General features: G+C 34.0%; 2 protein-coding genes and 1 long non-coding RNA gene across 3 annotated transcripts; 2 read left to right on the plus strand and 1 right to left on the minus strand.

Moving 5' to 3' along the window:
• Positions 1-2,061: 2,061 nt before the first annotated feature.
• Positions 2,062-7,019, plus strand: LOC120129938 (oxysterol-binding protein-related protein 4C-like). Its single transcript, XM_039147326.1, has 7 exons — positions 2,062-2,197; positions 3,776-3,919; positions 4,522-4,767; positions 5,393-5,489; positions 5,616-5,907; positions 5,988-6,090; positions 6,604-7,019. Exons 1-7 carry the CDS (start codon positions 2,195-2,197, stop codon positions 6,859-6,861), a joined length of 1,143 nt encoding a protein of 380 aa, XP_039003257.1. The 5' UTR covers positions 2,062-2,194; the 3' UTR covers positions 6,862-7,019.
• A 397-nt stretch (positions 7,020-7,416) lies between these two features.
• LOC120129093 lies at positions 7,417-7,843 on the minus strand. Its single transcript, XM_039146692.1, has one exon. The coding sequence runs from the start codon at positions 7,826-7,828 to the stop codon at positions 7,442-7,444; it is 387 nt and encodes a 128-aa protein (XP_039002623.1). The 5' UTR covers positions 7,829-7,843; the 3' UTR covers positions 7,417-7,441.
• A 1,782-nt stretch (positions 7,844-9,625) lies between these two features.
• LOC120129128 lies at positions 9,626-10,332 on the plus strand. The gene is made up of 2 exons (XR_005516704.1): positions 9,626-9,731; positions 9,945-10,332. It is a non-coding gene; the product is annotated as an uncharacterized LOC120129128 (long non-coding RNA).
• The last annotated feature ends 6,891 nt before the right edge of the window (positions 10,333-17,223 follow it).

The raw sequence follows: 17,223 nt of genomic DNA on the forward strand, positions 1-17,223 counted from the left end.
TTAGTTTACTTATTAACAAGAGACAGTAAAAACATGAATCAAATTGTGAAAAGGAACTTAATTGTGGGTCAAAGAGGAGAAGTAGGGTTGTTAGTCATTCGATTTTAACCGAATTAATTGGTCAAATTGAAATTTAGTTGAGTTAATCGATCATATAATTAGGTATTAGATTAGCTAACGCTAAATTTTTCAAAGTTTGATTATCGATTAATTAATTTAGTTTGAAATCGATTTATTAACTAAAATAATAAAAATATTAAATGTTTAATATAGTATACATACGGCATATATATTTTAAACCTACACCCTTTAAGAATTAAGACTCAATTTTTTAATCACATTAGACCCATTAAACTTTCAATACCTAATCAAATTTTAGCTCAAATGAAAAACACCTAAATTAAACCCAAATTATCCTAACTTAAAACGATTCAATGATTAAGAGATTGTTGTTATCCCTTGAGATCCTAGATTCGAACATTAATATTAGATGGTTGAGAGTCTTTGAATAAATATTATATTGTATTCATCTCATATTAATAAAAAGGGTAAACTACGCGTTTAGGTATTTAAACTATCAGTTTTGGTCGGTTTTAGTACTTAGACTTTCATTTTTTCAAAATCAGACCTAAAGTTTAGTTTTTATTTCATTTTAATACTCCTATTAAAAACATAACGTTAAGTTAAAAAAAATTAAAGTTTAGTTACTAAAACGGACCAAAACCTATAGTTTAGGTACTAAACTTGTTAAGTTTTTAACGACGGATACTAAAATGTAGGGATGACAATTTAACTCGAATTCGACGGGTTTGACCTGACCTAATCCGATAAGATCAGATTTTTTTTAAATATCGAGTTATGGTTGATCGAATATTTAAGGGGTAAGATCGGGTCAAGTCGGGTTTGGGTATAGGGTGAAAAACTCCAACCTGACTTGACTCAAGGATAATAATTTAATTTTTTTTTTAAAAATATTATTCTTTAATTAAGTTCTTATTTTATACCGGGTCGGGTCAAATTTATACTCTAAAAATTCGGGTCGGGTTAGAGTTGGGTGGATGATTTATATTATTTGGATTGGATCAGGTCAGATGGAGGATATAAAATTTTCAAGTCGGGTCAGGTTCGGATGGAGGATACATATCTTCTGGTAGGGTCGAGTTGACCAAAAATCCGACCCCGTTGCCATCCCTCTTAAAATAAAATAAAAACTAAACATTAGATATATTTTTAAAATAATCGAAATTTTATGTACTAAAACATACCAAAACTGATAGTTTAGATACTAAATGCGTTGTTTGTCCTAAAAAAATATCAGATTAACTAAATTGTGTTCAATTCGAATTAATATCTTTTTAAAAAAATATATTTTAATTAATAATTAAAGGAAGAATTTGATTAATTTAATTGTAATAAATTTGATATTTTTACCAATGGAATTAACCGATTCAACAACCATAACACGAGGTATGGCTTTTGCCTTGATTCCCTCTCCCATTTTATGCAATGCTTTTTCTGTTTTTTTCCTGAAAGGTCATTTATGCAATGCTAGGTAGGGATGGTCATCTATCGGAATTCGACGGATTTTGACTTGATTCGATTTGATTAGATCGATTTTTTTTTAAATTCAGGTTGTGTCAGGTTTTTTAAAAGTGGTATTCGGGTCGGGTTGGATTCAGGTTTAGGGTGAAAAATACTCAATCCGATCATACCCAAAAAATAATAATTTTACCTTATATATTTAAAAATAATTACAATAATACACCTTTATATATTAATTTTTCAATTAAATCAATATTTTTATTGAATAAAAATAATATTTTTTATTATTTCAGGTCGATTCAGATCGGATTTAAATTTTATCTCAAAAAATCAAATCGAGTTCAAATCGAATAAATGATGTAAAATTTTTGGTTAGATCAGGTTGACCCAAACCCGACCCATGACCCTCCTAAATTGTTAGGCCATCTCTTTAGATATTAAATTTATAGATTCGTAAAACAATTGCTGCCAGCAAATTTGTTTTTGGTTTCCCCTCGCTCCATTTCTATAAAAACTCCAAAAAAGCATTGTAATATTCCATCAAAAATCAAAACCTTTTCCCTTGTTTCATCTCTGTATTGCTTCTCTCCGGCCATCTCTCTCTCTCTCTCTCTTTGCTCTGCTCTTTGGATTGCTTCTCCCCGTTCCTCAAATGGTATGAACTCTCGCCTTTTACGTATTTTTCAATTCTGTAAAACTCATCGCCATTTCAGAAAAAAAAAGAGAAGGAAAAACTGTTTTATCATCTGATTATTCATGATTCATTGTCCCTCTTCTTCTTGCCTGAAAGCCGGTTTTGGATGCCGCACGCTGTACGGTGATCCTCAACATGTTTAATCTGGTTGATAAGAAAATAGATATATCCATTAATTATTTTTTTGGCTTTCATTTTGCTTGGATTCGTAGAAAGTATTAACATATGTGCAGAGGAATTAAGATAGAAATACTAGGGATGGAAGAATTTTTTTCCTTGTTTTTTTTGCGTGTGTTTGATTTGTTCTGTGAATGGTTTCCAAATGGCTGGTTGTTTGGGTGCAGTCACTAAGCCAACTCAACTGCTGCATTGCAATTCCCTATCGACTTTTGTCAAATTCTCATTTACTTTACTCCCTTTTATTATTATATTTGGAGAGTTGGTAATTTTGGACAATTATCAATACATTTGGATCCATTATCTCCAATTCCGATTATACTAGAGTTATCTTTTTTGTCCTCAACTTTATCAATTTAATTACAGGGTAAACTACACATTTAGTACACAAATTATTAGTTTTAGTTCATTTTAGTACCTAAACTTTTATTTTTTTTAAATCAAACCTAATGTTTAGTTTTTGTTTCATTTTAGTACCAACCGATAAAAACTTAACGTGTTTAGTACCTAAAGTACCAGTTTTATCCGCTTTAGTACCTAAACTTTCATTTTCTCCAAAAAAATTAACGTGAAAATTTGAACACATGTACTAAAATGAAACAAAAACTAAACATTAGGTATGATTTTGAAAAAAAAAATGAAAGTTTAGGTACTAAAACAAACAAAAAGTGATAGTTTAGGTACTAAACACGTAATTTACCCTTTATTATTTTAGAACTATTCTTTTTATTTGTCAATTTGATTTAAAAATGACCTAATAATAACATAATCAACCATTTTATCATTTTTATCTCATTATAAAAGGATGAAAATATTAAAAGCAACAAATAGAAATTAGTATAAACATTTCACTAAGGATAAAATAATTGCATTTAATTTTTTTTTGATCATGTGGTAAAGAAGATAAAATAGCTAACTTTAATTCAACAGCGTCGTTATTTTGTGTCGCATTTGAATTCAATTTGAAAAAAAAAATCAAAATATAAAAAACATAGAAACTTTAAGGACTAAATATTTGGACTCATAAAATTAGAGATAAAAAAGGGTCATTCTATTAATTTTAAATTATGATAACATTAAGATTCATATATTTTTTTATTTAGAGTTATACCATATTTGAAAATTTTTTAGTATAAGAAAATAAGTAGATTGGTTGATAAATTTACTTTTTTAAAGAAAAAAAATTGAGATTTGCTTAGGATTTTCTCAACATCATTCTCTCATACAAGTAGTACATAACTTGTTAGTTCTCAATGCTGCAAATTGTTACAACTGAAATGTCAAAAGAGAATTAAAATTTGTGTTGTGTTTTGATCAAAATGAAAATGTTAGTAACAATTGGTGATGGGGACATGTGAGCAGGTAAGGAAAGTGATTATATGGAGGCCACTGTCACTTTATGTGGATTCAGAGGAGGATTTAAGTTACAAGGCTCCTAAGCCAATCCAAAGAATTTTAAGCCTCTTCAAGGATATAGGACCAGGTTTTGATCTCACCTACTTCAAGGCAAGTTTACTTCATGCCTTTTCCTTCTTTCACCTTAATATCCCATCCATGAATTCTTAATTAAAGTGTAACTATATCAGTTGATCCAAATATATGATAGTATAATTTAATTAGATTTGATCGATTGAAACAAGTCAAAATAAAATATATATATAATGATAAAATAATTTTTTAAAGTTAGATTAAATAATCATTTTGGTCATTTTTATTTTTTTAGTATTTTGACTCCTAACATTTCATTTTTTGGCAAAAGACCCCTCCGTTGATCGAATCTATTAGTTAACAAGCAATTAACACTCTAAAATAAGGGTATGTTTGTCATAAAATGAAACTTGGGGGCTAAAATGCTCCCAAAAAAGCATAAGAACTAAAGTAAATATTTAGTCAAATGTTGGTGATATTTCCCCTTAAAATGAAGTTAAGACAAAATGCTTCAAAAAAGAGATCAAAATAATTATTTAATTGAAGTGTTACGAACATATATTTTTTTTTGGGTATTATGCCAAACAAAAACAGCTAAACAAAAGATATAATGTGAATAAAACAAGTCCAAATACAATAGAATTGATAGAGATTTGGGTTTGTTGAATTTGTTTGTTCAGCTGCCACCTCTATTCAACTTCCCCAAGTCCCATCTTCAATGCTATGGGGAAACAGTTTACTGCATTGGCACGGACATGCTAAGCAGCTGTAACCAGGCAGACAACCCTGTGGACCGGTTCATATCGGTTGTGCGTTGGAGTATTTCCACTTTGCGACCTCCAATATTTGGGTTAGCCCCTTACAACCCCATCCTTGGCGAGACTCATCATGTCTCAAGGGCATCTCTCAATGTCCTACTCGAGCAGGTACTTTGTCTCCAACTATAAGGTGTTGCTTTGTTGAGTCTATCGACTATTAAAAGTTATAAAATGATTTATCGACTATATGACATTATTTTGTTGAGTTCTCAACTATTAAAAGTTACAAAATGATGACTATTCATGTGTTCCAAACCAATCATTTTTCGTTAAATGTTGACGACCATCTGAGCTGGACGTTAACTTATTGACTGAAATATTCATATTTCAATGATGTCTACTGGAACCGTCGTTGCTTTCAAGCACTGACTTGACGACATAATATTTCAATTACTGGCTCGACAATATAATATAAATGGAGAGTCAATCTACAAAATACAACTCAAATAGTTCTGGGATCATATTGAATAAGTTAATGTCCAGCTTAGGCGACCACCAATTTTTGAACAAAAAATAAAGAGTTTGGAACATATGAATAGTCGGGTTAATAATTTGTAACTTTTAATAATCGAAGGACTCAACAAAACAACGTACTATAGTCGGAGACTATTTTATAACTTTTAATAGTCAGAGGACTTAATAAAACAACACCTATAGTCAACGGACTATTTGTGTACTTTACCCTTTGTTTTATACCAATGTTAATTAATTATTACTTCTAATTTTCTTGCAGATTTCTCACCACCCACCAGTTTCTGCTCTCCATGCAACTGATGAGGACCACAATATTGAACTCATATGGTGTCAAGAATGTGTTCCTAAGTTCAATGGTTCGTACCCCATTTTCTCACCTATCAGTTATATAGTATTTCAAGCAGATTTACCAGAATTACAGCCTATGGCAGCATTGCTTAACGTTGAAGCCATTGGTAATGTTTGATAATCGCTTACTCTAGGTGTCGCGGTTGTGAACGAGGTGCGAGGGAAGAGGCAACTTAAGCTCCTGAGTCGAGGAGAAACATACGAAATGAACTCTCCGAACCTCTTGATAAGATTTCTCCCGATCCCGGGTATCGATTGGAATGGAGATGTTAGGATCAGGTGCCCGGATAACGGCCTTGAAGCCGAGTTACGGTTCGGGCACAAGTCTTATCTTGGCTTTAGAGGAAGTCAGAGATCAGTTGAAGGAAAGATCTACCGGACATCAACTAAGAGGACCCTTTTTCAAGTGAATGGCAGTTGGGACAGGTATTCTATTTCCGAGCTCGAAATCTGAAAATATTTTTATGTAGTGATGTGAACTGTTTAGTGTTTATGCTTTCGTGCAGAACTGTTACAATGAAGGACGATACTAGTGGAAAGCAGACTGTTATATACAATGCAGAAGAAGTTTATTCCGGGATGAAAACTCCTATTGTTAATGATTTGGAGGTAATTGTTATATACGATTCTTGACATGATTACGGATTAACCGACGAGATTTATCTTAGCCAAATATATTATTTGATAGTCAAATTTATTTAGTTTATCAATATACAAACGACTATCATCACCTCTAAGCCTGACATCGATACTAAGAGTTTATATATAAATAACATACAAAAGTTAGAGAAAGAATTTGAGACTCTCGATCTCAATCTCTCTCTACCTCTTTTATTGTTTATCATTTTCTTCAGCTCAACAATTCTCTACTTCCTTCACAAAATCACTCATCGTGACTCTCCATCCAAATCAGAAGATATAAACCACCGAAAGCCAATCCAATCATATTTCACCATTAACAACAATAACGACCAGTTTGCCTGAGCCAATCAAATCAGAATCATACTAGTGCAATGTATTTGAATCACCTGGCATTCATATTTCATACACAATAACGTTCATGTTCACATGCATCCACCTGAGCCAGTTCAATCTTCATCTTTCTCTTCTTTGCACTTTCAGGGAGTACGACCGACCGAGTCGGCCGCAGTCTGGGGTGAGTTAAGCGAGGCGATACTGAGCCACGATTGGGAGAAAGCAAAAGAGGCGAAGAACACGGTGGAGGAGAAACAGAGGGAGCTGTTGAGGGAAAGAGAGTCCAAAGGAGAAACTTGGGTTCCCCAACATTTCACGGTGACACACACCAAAGATGGTGGATGGGACTGTTCTCCGACTCAACAATGGGTACAACCAGCTCCGATTGTTGTCCCTCTTTCGTAAGGTAATCAAGTCCAACAATCAGTTAGCCAGCTTATACTTATATGAATCCCCTCTTTGAGGCCCTTCTAGTGTTAAGAAAACATAAACGGCTGAAATCAAACCTACTTGTATAATAGCTAAACGCTTACATATCCAATGTTTGTGCATGAGTAAATTAATTCCCCCCAGATTAAAAGTTTATGATTTAAAATTATTATTTAATTTATTTTAAAATTCATAAAATGGTTTTAAATAAGCATTTGAATAACACGTGAATCAATCACTAAAAACATAATTAAAAGGAGAGTAAAGTACAGATTTAGTACCTAAACTATCGGTTCTGATCTATTTTAGTATATAAACTTTTAATTTTTTTTCAAAATCAAACCTAATGTTTAATTTTTATTTCATTTTAGTACCCTCACCGTTAAAAATATAATGTGTTTAATACTTAAACTATCAGTTTTAATCTGTTTTAATACTTAAACTTTCAATTCTTTTCAAAACTTAATGTTAAATTTTGAATGGGATACTAAAATGAAACAAAAATTAAGTATCAAACATGGTGAGAAAGCTCATTAGTCATTCCCTCCCTCATAAATCAAGTATCAAAACCAGAATAGATGCCACTGTCCCGGAGCAACCTGTTCTCTTCTTCGACATAATTCTTCCCCCTGCCAGCCTGACCGAGTTCTCTTTTCCGCTTCTCCTTCTGTGAAAAAGAAACACTCTGCTTCTCTTTCCGAGTTTGTACATTAGCCAGCTCCGCCACATCCAATACCGCAGCCCTTGTTTTCTGTCTGTCCTCGAAAGATTCTTTAACATCCCTGGTTTCACTGCTGTCTCTGCCAGTTGACCAAGACCAGTCTGGTTTCTCTTTTGGAGGAGGCACATTCAACACAGATAATCCTCCCTTATATCCATGTCGCTTCAAAGCTTCGAAATCCAACCCGGTTCCTTTTTGTTTCCCAGACTTTGCTGTGTACATATGTAGCTAAAGAAGGTAAACTGGGTACTTTTCTTTTACCCAGAAATTCAAATAAAAATATTGTAGCAGTAAAGGAGAGAATAGTAAAGAAAATCCAGCAATCTTTAAACCATATTTCAGTTGATATAACTCGAACCTCATCAGTATAATGTTCGTGCCGTTATGTAGAAAAAGAAAATGTTATGACGCTTGGGTGTGGATATGTATTGGAACACCCAGTTTCAGTGAGATTTTTTTTATTTTATATTTTTATGAAGCACGAGAGAGAATGTCAAGTAAACTTGCAGAGCCTTCAAATTTCATTATTGTACTTATAAAGATGATAAATAAGGTCATACATTGCTTCGTCCCTTTGTTACACAAAGGGCAGTATCTCACACCTACCAAGAAAAACAAGGATTCTGCTATTAACAATAACCATAGTTTCAATACTAGCAAGGTACACGGATTCAGTCGTATATATATGCAGTAGTATTCAGTTATGCTACTGATTTAGGATCATTGAATGAAGGTATATGGACGGCCGAGATTCACAAACGTTAATGTACATGGATACAATACTACGATTCTGCTATTAACAATAACCATAGTTCCGTCTTACACAATGTAAAATTCTTTTAGTTTTACGCAGGTCTAGGATCGTTGGATGAGTGAAAAAAAGTAGGAAAATATGAAATATTTATTGATAAAGAAAAACAAGTAGTAAATCTCATTCATCTATTTTCACTCATCCAATTGTATTAAATTTACTAAATAGTTTTACATTGCGTAAGTAGATACTAACTATATATATAGTCTCCCATTCTGCTATTGATTTAGAATCATTGAATGAATCTAAATGGTCACAATAGTAAGAGTATGAATGTAAAACTCAGTCATGATCCTAATTTACGTGCAAAATAATCAAAATCAAGGAAGATATCCATTCCATTCAATTCAGTACAAATGATTTTCAGATGATGATGAATCGTTCGTCTCATTAGCATCCCATGGCACAGCTCTCTTCATCGCGTCAAATCTTACGCTAAAAAGGCCAAAAGAGAAATTTGTTAAGTTGGAACATAATAGCCGGAAAAAAAAAAACTACAAAAAGAAATCAAAATTAGCTGAAAATATGCATCCTCTACTCAAATTTAATCTGATTCGAAAATTTGATACCCACCTCTCGACCTGACTTGACCTGAAAAATATATATCTTCCATTCAACTCCAACTTGATTTGAATTTTTAGAGTAGAAATCCGACCCGATTTTTTAACGAAAATACATTATTATCCTTGGGTTAGGTCGGGTCAGAGTTTTTTACCCTCCACCCGACCCGGCATGATCTGAACCCAAAACATTTATAAAAAAAAAATCTAACTCGAAATCCGTCAAATTTGGGTTAAATTGTCATCTTTAATCTTATATAATGTTTAGTTTTAGTTTCATTTTGATCATCTGTCATTAAAATATTGACAGTGATATTGATGTGTTATCATAAGATAATGTCACATCATAATTAAAAAAATAAAAAAATATCACGTAATTAATTTTGTTAATTTTTTAACGATAAGTGACCAGAAAGAAACCAAAACGTAACCTAAGATATAATACTTTTAAAAAAAATAGTTGGATAACCAAAATGAAACAAAATGATAGTTAGAGTGTAAAACATATGGTTTACCCTTTAAAATTTTGTTTCACATTATATTAATTTAACGAGTTTATGTTGATTAGATAGTTTAGTTATTTTATAGAAAATATTATATATTTAATGTTCAACTTTATGCTATGTTAATTAGGGTTTTGGAAATTACTTAACAATTTGCAAGAATTAAGTGACTTTAATCGTTAAAGAATTAAAAGATGCTGATGGATCCATTCCGGGCTTTTTAAAAGATGCTGCGTTTGAGGTCCAAAATGGTATCTGCTTTTCCTCTCCACCTTTTATTTTCTGCGTTTTTTGGGTTATTTAATGCTAGAGTTTTGCAGAAAGGAAATGGGTTTTCTCTCTCTAGGTTTTCCATTGGCATGGCGAATTAGCTTCAATTTTAGTGTTTCCGTTCTTCTTTATTTTGTAGATGATAAACAGAAAAGGCATTTGTATTAGCATCTGTTCTTGTTGATGTTTTTCAGCTCATTCTAGCTTGGATGACCATTTAGCTCGCTGGTTTGTCTTAAATCAGTTCAAGTATCAATGGGCACTGGACGATTATCATGAGAACAAGGGATTGGTAAGTGTAAATAAATTACTTTAAATGGTACCCTTCCAAGGGAAAATTAAACTTTCAGATCATTAGTACTATTAGCTCATTTAGTTTGGTATTATGCCTTGATTTAAACTCCTTGATGCTTCAATTCTCGTGGTATCTCCAAATATAGTCTAAAGTTGTTTCTTTGATCTTAGTTAAGGGAGCATGGTGTCCTGATTCGATTCCTCTCCTGGATTATATCATATGTATGAGATTGCCTGTAGCTTTTAGTATTTCAGACAGTGGTGGCGGATTAAGAAATATTCTTGGGGTGAACACACATATATTAAAAGCACAATTTATGTATGTTGACTGAGGGTGGGCTGGGGGCACAATCAGTAAAATGGATAACTAACATAAAGAAATGTAGATTTCAGGCCCTAAACCAAACATTGATCCGCCACTGATTTAGGAGATGAATAAACCTTTGGCATCTTTAGGTTTTTCATAGGAACTGATTTTATATGGAGCGGAAATGTGGTAAATGGGTACATTGTGCTATATGGAAGTACTGATGTCAAAAGCACATCTTATACATTTAAAATTTTCCAAGTTGTTCTGAATACCTAACTTTTGGGGTCACAGATCTAATTCTTTCAATCTTTAATCTAAAGAATAAAACATGATTTCACACCTCTATGGTTGTGTTTAGTGCTTAGTTTTGAAACACTAGAATATTGGTCAAATGAAAGTTTTTAGACATGTGATACCCTGCAAATGCAGTATACATTATAAAATCTAGTCAGTTTATTTATGGAGTTAAAATTTGATAACATTCATCAAGAACCCCTTATAGTTTTTATTTAACTTGTAAGGGGGACTTCCATGGTGCAGTAGTTGAAGTCATGCGGTTGTTGGAATTACTTTATGAAGGCTATCATTGGTGCATGAGTTTTTGTGAATGTCAATGATTATACAATAAACTTGATACGAACTGATTTAATTACTTATTCTCAAATCAAACATGAAGGACTTATCCTCTTTGAAATCCATGCCGTTGGACAAAGGAAAACACCCATTCTGACTTTTTTTCCTTCTTTGAGTTGATTTAATAGTGCTTTTGTATCTTGCGCGAGTAGGATTCTTATGTTCCGACTGCATTCTATCTTCAATTCAATTTATACTCGACACCTGAACCAGAGACTATTCTCCTTTCCAATCATCATTTGGAAGGTTATCTTGAGCTAACCCCAACATGTATCACCTTTAGCTGAAGTTCTTAACCACTTAGTTTAAAATCACGTTGACTATTTCATCAAGTTTATTCGCAACCTGTTTACCCTACTCTTGATTTTTCTCCAAAACTACCTCCTAAGACTAACAAAGGTTATTAAAATCTTATTTAAGGTCTCAGAGATCAAAAGGTGTCATCTTTCATGCTTACAAACATCAAATACGAAATTTACCATGGATTTACTCTAGCATGTTTTCATGAGCAAAACAAACCATTCATGCACATTTAATGACCTACATGTGGTATGGACAATTTAGAACCGTGTTACCTTGATGCTAGGCGACGGAAAACGTCCTTGAATCACTCAAGAGTTAGCTTCTCCTTGCTCCTTGCCTTAGAGTGTAATACCCGATTTTTGTCCGACCTACTTTTTTAAGGCCCAAACATTTTTATTAAAGCGGGTTTCGAAGTATGAAGCATCATCTTACTTTCAACAAATTTTCAAGTGAGATCTGTGCATTTCCAAGTCATGATGTCTTCTTGAAATGTAACCGGCTTTCAATTATTTTTCCAACGCATTTTGAAATGTCTCAATCGGATGTCGGGAACTCAGGATTATTTTAGCGAAGACAGCGCATGCAGAAAATTGAATACATGCCCAATACGGAAATTTTAATTTATTACGAATTTTCAATGATTTTTGCATATTTGTAATTAAATTCAACTTTACACTTTTCATAATGTATTTGGGGTAATTTATGATATTTTTATTATTTTAGGATTTTTCTTCTTCTTTTAAATAGTGTACCTAGCATTAATTAAAAGATGCTAGGGTTTTCTCTTTTAGGGTTTTTGGGAGCCTATAAATAAGCACTCGTCTTATGTAAATGCGACACATCAAGGAAAACATTAAGGATCCATCCTCTTTGAAATCCATGCTGTTGGACACAAACTGATTTAATTACTTCTCCTCGATTCAAACATTAAGGATTCATCCTCTTTGAAATCCATGCCGTTGGACAAAGGAAAACACCCATTCTGACTTTTTCCTTCTTTGAGTTGAATTCATAGTGCTTCTGTATCTTGTGACTGTAGGATTCTTATGTTCCGACCGTATTCTATCTTCAATTCAATTTTTACTCGACACCTGAACCAGTCGCAAATTCTCCATTCCAATCATCACCTGGAAGGTTATCTTGAGCTAACCCCAAGATGTATCACCTTTTGCTGAAGTTCTTAACCGCTTAGTTTATTTCATCAAGTTTATTTGCAACCTGTTTACCCTACTCTTGATTTTTCCAAAACTGCCTCCTATGTTTGACATACATATATAGAAGGTACGACCCTCCAAATATATGTAAAATCTGAGGAAAAAAACTGAGCATACTCCAGAACTATGAGGAGCTTGTTGTCATATCTGTCGGATTCTGTAAATCTGACAGAATTTCATCTAATCAATTGTGGTTTGATGATCTACTGATGATTTTGGAACAGCAGCAAGATACTTATGGTTTTGAAACATGTTAGAAGTGATGAACTTTCTCATTATCAAGGTTACTTGCACATGTCACCCAATCAGTTGATAAACTTATTTGTATATAGTAAGGTTGTAATACCCGTTGTCCCAACTCTTTATTTTTCTTGAAGTACCTTCTCCAACATCCATGTTTGATGCATACCCGAACAGGTGTAGGAGCATATAACCCTTCAATGACCTTTCAAATTCATGGAGAAACTAGGAAGATTGAACATACCCATCTGGTGGTCGCTTTGCAGGTTTGAAAACTGTGTAATTAGGCAGAATCTCAGATTTTAGACACCAGGACCCGAAGCTGATTTCTAAATGAATAATAAATAGATAAAAACTGAGATAAGATAATACAATGGAACTAGCCTTATTATCAGGAAAATAACATGGAACTAACCCAAAATTTTATTGCAAGATACACTATTCAAGAGATTATGGAAGTTAGGTCAAAATTTTTTTTTTTGCATTGTACCTTAGGCTATACGGAAGTCTTAGCGCCTTGAGTGCACCAGCACCTGTGACAACACTGATTAAAAATAAGATATTGCAATATTCTTATGGATTTTAATGGTCACCTGGATAATATTGTATATTGGGAAGGGGCCTTGTTACTGAACCCTGTATTGACCATTGTTTTTTTTTCCACTTTGAATCTTATAAAAAAGAATAGCTAAGCAGATTATTTATGTTCAAAAGATGTCTTATTGGATTCCCGGTTTTTACCAAATTATGCCGTGTCAAGAGAGCATTTATACTTTCGGTGTTGCTTCAGTTACATGATACTATACGTATAAATCTCCAGGCTTGTCTTCTTGTATCCACGTTTTTTTTCTGGGGTAATGCAAAAAAGTTTGATCCGATCTGTGGTTTATGTATTTTGTGTTGTTTTCGGGAAGTTTTTTGGTTAGATTAAAGATCCACACGATGGAAATAACAATTCCAACCCTCTGGTGTTGAAAATATAGTTGTTTCACTGTGTGAAGTTTACTTTTCATTTTCATTACCATGACTGGATGCTTATGACGGACTTACACATTTCAAATTATACTTTTTTACGGCAGTAAAAAGGTGTAAAAGCGAAAGAAATATCAAGCAAAATACAAAGCGTGTAGCATATTTGCTGAACCGAGAATGGTTGTTGTGTATCCTTTTTGTAGTATTGGATATTACCCCTGTCAAGCATGCTGGTAAATGAGATGTCAAGTGTTGGGTTGTTTAAGATCAACATTTGAATACTTCATCCTAGGTTTGCATGGGTAGTATTGTGTCGAAACGATTTTTAAACGAGTGGGGGGAGCGAGATTTTGAAAAGCCACGTCATTTTTAATTATTCTATTTATGGTTGGTTTTTAATTAAAAACAATGTGATTTTAGAAAACCTCTCGTTCCGAAAATTTGGGAATTCATTCACGATAAAAGCACAGGTTCGAAGAGTCGCCACCAATCTTTGATTAGGGTGTGATTAGACACCAAAAAATGTTTTGTCATTTTAAATAAAAATTAATTTTAATTAAAACAACAAATTTAGGTTTGCGTTACCAGAAAATGAGTTCGGGAGTCGGTTACGCGTGGGGAAAGATTAGCACCCCCACAACGCCCTAAATCGGTACCTCGTCGATTAATTAATGTCTTTGCAATGAAATTTACAAATTCGATTTTAGTTTGGTTTATGATCCCTAAAAAACAACACATGAATTTTACAACAATCAAAAGCACCAAAATAGATTAAATTAAAATTACCAGGCCTTTAGAAAGATAAAGAATATTCGATCATTTACAAGTATCGAGACCAGATCTTAGATAAGTTCTAACTATCTTTTCTCGATAAATTTAAATAACCGAATATTTCTTTTTCTTCCATTCCCAAATTTTAAGGTGATAAATCAATTTCTTAGGTGTCACTGATGGGATACACTTTTAATTTAAAATCGTCGAAAGTGGATATCTAATCAGTTAAGACAACCCACTTAAAACAATTTTAAATTAAAAGGATATTACCCTTAATCAAATTATGTAATAATGTCGAGTCATGCTTATGAGGATATCATACATAAACTAGTTAAATAATACAACTCATCCGAATAAATATTTAAATCTAAAAATGCACATATAATTATATATTAAACAAATAAACCTACTATGTTAATATGCAACAAATTTTCTTATGTCTAATCATTTAATAACTGCAAATATAATATTTATCTCATTTACTTAAGGTTGAAAATAAAATAAAAATTGCATAACATACATACATAAAAATGTACATACCATACATAAAATAGTAACATGAATGTCATTACTTATGGACAAAAATTAAATCTACCGCTAAAAACCCAATTCTAAATTTAATGCTACCATATAGGACTAAAATGACAAACACTAAAGCTAGGCAACCAAAATACAAACTGATCAGTAAATTAATCAAAACAACTAGGATTGAATTACCAAATACCAGAAATTACAAGCTAAATGTGAAAACAAATAAAAAGGGAAAATAACATAGGCTGAGGACTAAAACATTACATGTTTACAGTACACAGACCAAAATACAAGCACAAAAATTTAGGACTAAAACAGAATGCTCGGAAAATAAGAAGACCAAGTTACTAATAAACAGATTACATTCAAGGACCAAAACAAAACAGTTTCAAAACTGAAGGATCTCGTACCAGATTAACCCAACTATCCTAAAACGCGGCGTATCACTCCCAGACTCAATGCGCTGCCGTTTTGGAACTACACAAACGACGCCGTTTTGGCGTTTTGGATATATGGAAACAAAGGGTAAGTTTTAACCCTAATCCTCATTCTCATCCTATCTCTAAACAGCTGAAACCTCACCCCACCAACCGTTTTCTCTCAACCTCTTTCCTCTTCTTCTTCAACCCTCACCGAAGCCCCCAACCGCCGTGGCCTCCGCCGCCTAAGGGCTCCGATGAGGAGCCTAGACGTCACCTGACCCTTTGCCGACCAAACCCAAAACCAAAAGGGCTAAAAACAACCCTAACCTCACTGCCACACCACATGACCACCGTGGGTTCCCCCTTTCTCGCTCGTCTGTTTACTTAAAACCCAGGCCTCCACCACTTAAACACTCCGACGAGAACCCCCATATCCTTACTCAGAAACCCCAACTAGATCTAGCCTTTTAGAGACCTACGACCCACGAATAAACACGAAAACAAAACCCTACATACCCACCACTCGAGACAGGAACCAAGAGTCACGCGAATCTTACCCTTGATGACCCAACGTGGCTCGGGCTTGGGCGATGGCGCCGTTCTGCTCTTCGACTAAGGAAGGTGAAGGGTTTTTTTTGTTTGCTTCGTCTTTTGTTGACTGATATGCTAATGGGTTTTTGGACTCTGGTTCTGGATTTCTGCTGTTTCGTGGTCCTTTTGATGGTTGGTTCTCTCCTTCGTGATGACTGGTTCCCTCGATGATCACTGGTTTGGTAATTGTGTTTTTTTGGTTTTGTGCTTTTTTTCTTCGATGATAGCTGATGGGTTGAGCGTTTTTTTTTTTGCTTGGGTGATGACTGATAACTCCCAGAACCCAAAATCCTCCTTTCTGGTTTCGTTTTCACTGCTATTTCTAGTTGATTTTTTCTTTCTGTTTTTTGTGCCTTCTGTTCTGCTTCTTGTTTCGTGTGTTTGCAGGGCACTGGCGAGAGCAGATCACGGGCGGCAGCTGTGGGTAGCTGAGCCATTGCTCGGTTGGTCGTGCGCTATCTGGAAATGCGGTGGTGGCTTCACGTGAGTCTGCAGTCGGCTCGGGAATCACAGAGGGCTGGGAACCGTTGGATCGTGGAGCCAGATCCAACGGCCTTCCTGCTGCGGCGCTAGACATAGGGCAAAAAACCCTAAATCACTCACCATTCATTTGCAACCGTTAGATGAGAGCCTCAGATCGTGCGGTTCAGACAAGGTGGCGTTGTGAGCTTCTTCAGTAGAAACCCTAATGGGTTTAGTTTTGCAATTGAGCCTGTCTGGTCCAGCTTGTTTTAAGTTGATGTAGGCCTGTACCATTAATGATAATATTAGTGCATTTTAATTATTTATTTATTTAATTACTTAATACACATATATATATATATTAATAATTACTTATAACAATATTAATAATAATAAATTCGAATTAACTTCGAATAAGACCCCGGACAAATCGAGTATCTACAGTTGCCCCTCTTTGCTCATTGTCGTGTAACGAGAATAGAGGAAAGATCAAATAGATGGTCAATTTTGTCCGGTCATGAAATATTCAAAAGATAAAACTGCTTCACTACAACTTCAGGATAAGTGAGACTTGAAAAATTCTTCAAAATCGGGTTCGCTCCCTATCGTTTCAGGGAACATAGAACTTGAAGAATCTTCTGGGGACGGGTTCGCTCCCTATTGTTTCAGGGAGTATAGAACTCGAATAATCTTCTGCTAACTGGTTCGCTCCCTCTTTCTTCAGGGA

Source organism: Hibiscus syriacus, unplaced genomic scaffold, assembly GCF_006381635.1.
Source record: "Hibiscus syriacus cultivar Baekdansim isolate YM2019G1 unplaced genomic scaffold, ASM638163v2 tig00001644_pilon, whole genome shotgun sequence".
NCBI lineage: Eukaryota > Viridiplantae > Streptophyta > Magnoliopsida > Malvales > Malvaceae > Hibiscus > Hibiscus syriacus.

What these genes read in the sequence shown, in the direction of transcription:
- LOC120129938 (XM_039147326.1), top strand. An exon ending in TCAATGTCCTACTCGAGCAG is followed by an intron (nt 4,768 to 5,392) that starts GTACTTTGTCTC and finishes ATTTTCTTGCAG; the next exon opens with ATTTCTCACCACCCACCAGT. An exon ending in GTGAATGGCAGTTGGGACAG is followed by an intron (nt 5,908 to 5,987) that starts GTATTCTATTTC and finishes GCTTTCGTGCAG; the next exon opens with AACTGTTACAATGAAGGACG.
- LOC120129093 (XM_039146692.1), bottom strand. Translation starts at nt 7,828, where the DNA reads ATGTACACAGCAAAGTCTGGGAAACAAAAAGGAACCGGGTTGGATTTC.